Source organism: Triticum dicoccoides, chromosome 7A, assembly GCF_002162155.2.
Source record: "Triticum dicoccoides isolate Atlit2015 ecotype Zavitan chromosome 7A, WEW_v2.0, whole genome shotgun sequence".
NCBI lineage: Eukaryota > Viridiplantae > Streptophyta > Magnoliopsida > Poales > Poaceae > Triticum > Triticum dicoccoides.
This window is the reverse complement of record NC_041392.1, coordinates 88,260,542-88,262,537: the sequence shown is the minus strand read 5'-3', so window position 1 is coordinate 88,262,537 and position 1,996 is coordinate 88,260,542. Positions and strand designations below refer to the sequence as shown.

Here is a 1,996-nt window from a genome sequence, read left to right as displayed (position 1 = left end):
GGCAAACTAGATGGTGCATAGGTATTGAATCTATTGAAGGCGCTGAACTTTATAAACACAGGCCCCAAGCACCAGAACCTCCTTACAATTGGGATTGTTCACTAAACAAACTTGATGAGAACATGGTCAAACACATAGGTTTCACTGCAGTTTTCTATAAGCGCATTCTTCCATATCCCCTGGTCACAATAACAATCAAGCATGGGACACAAGGATCAGAATTTTCGCCTAGCACAAGACAATCCATCAGATAAAGAAAATACCAAGCATGTTCAACATAAAATTAAAATGCATAATTGTCAAATAGTTTGGCTTAAAACAACAGAAGCATAACTGATTAAGCAGTCTAAGAGTAGTAGGCATCACAAGCCACAGCAAACCAGCACATCAGGCCTCAGGCGCGGGCTGCGTGAGCCCAGCCTTGGCAAGCAGCTTCCCCATGGCGTCAGGAGAGCACACCTGGTACTGCACCTCCCCAGTGCCGGGCTGCACGAAGACCTCGGCCAGCTCCAGCTTATCGGCAGTCAAACTAGTGGAATCCATGGTCTTGCTGAGGACCTTGAGGGCAAGGGCGACGGCCTCCTCGCGGGTCATGCCGTCCTTGTAGTCCTGCTTGAGCATGGACTGGGCGGCCTGGCTGTTGGCCCCGACGGCGGCGGCCTTCCAGCCGCCGTAGTTGCCGGAGGGGTCGCTCATGTAGAGCTGGAAGCCGTGGTTCTTGTCCCAGCCCGCGAAGAGGAAGGAGACGCCGAAGGGGCGGAGGCCCCCGAACTGGGTGTAGCCCTGCTTGGTGTCGCAGAGGGACTGGACGAGCTGCTCGACGGGGATGGGCTCCTGGTAGGAGAGCGCGTAGCGCTGGGCGTGGAGGCGGGCGGTGTTGATGAGGATGTTGGCGTCGGACATGATCCCGGCGACGGCGCAGGCGAGGTGGGAGTCGATCTTGTACATCTTCTCCGCGGATCGGGAGGACTGGAGCAGCTTGGAGGTGACCTTCTTCTCGCCGACGAGGACGACGCCGTCGGCCGCCAGGATCCCGAGCGCCGACCCGGCGTTCCCGATCGCCTCCATCGCGTACTCCACCTGGTACAGCCGGCCCTCCGGCGAGAAGATCGTGGTGCGGCTGTCGTAGCGGCGAGACATCTCGGCGGCGGGGAGATCGGCGGAGGGGTCGGCGGCGGCGAGGGAGGGATTCCGAGGGTTCGGGTGGGGGATTTGGGGGAAGTGAGGAGGAAGCAGAGTCGGGGGGGAAGGTTAACGAGGGATCTACTTGTAAGGCAAGTAAAGAGGAGGGTTGTGGTTTGGGTTTTGTTGTAAGTTTAGGGGTGGAAACGAAAAGGAGATCTGCAGGAAGCAAATTCATCTCGAATTCCAAAATTCCGAGCTAATTTTGTGTAATAAATAATCAATGTTTATTTCTATTCTTTTGGCCAGAATCCTTCCTTTCTTCATTATATGAGACATGGCAGTACAAGAAACATTAGAAATAAAAAAATTACATCTCGTAGATCATGTAGCGACGACTACAAAGCAGCGAGCCAAAGGCGCGCCGCCATCATCGCCTCTCCTTTATCGGAACAAGACAAAACCTGTTGTACTAGACAGCCAGGAAGTTGTTGTGCTAAGACCCCGCAAGACCGGCACACCAGAATAACAATCGATGTCAATGAAGAGAAGCTTATATTAAAAGAATTCAACATATAGACACACGAATGAAGACTGGATCCACGGAGATCCGATGAAACCAACACTGCCCGAATCCCATGAGATCGGCCGAAGACACACCTTTACAGGCCCTCTGATGACATCACACCATCGGGGGGGAGCTAGGCGGGGAAGGCCTTATTCCATCTTCAGGGAGTCGTTGCCGTCTCTCCTTTCTGAGCAGGACACAATCCTAATCGGCCTATAAAAACCTTAAAACAAAGAAGGAACCCTCCTGCTAGCAAGGATGAGGTCAATTGGGCCTCCATGGCCCTAAGGCCCCCGAAGCCTCAAT

General features: G+C 53.5%; 1 protein-coding gene across 1 annotated transcript; it reads right to left on the bottom strand.

Annotated features, from left to right (window-relative positions):
• Nucleotides 1-246: 246 nt before the first annotated feature.
• Nucleotides 247-1,242, bottom strand: LOC119329181 (proteasome subunit alpha type-4-1). Its single transcript, XM_037602184.1, has one exon. The coding sequence runs from the start codon at nt 1,138-1,140 to the stop codon at nt 388-390; it is 753 nt and encodes a 250-aa protein (XP_037458081.1). The 5' UTR covers nt 1,141-1,242; the 3' UTR covers nt 247-387.
• Nucleotides 1,243-1,996: the final 754 nt, after the last annotated feature.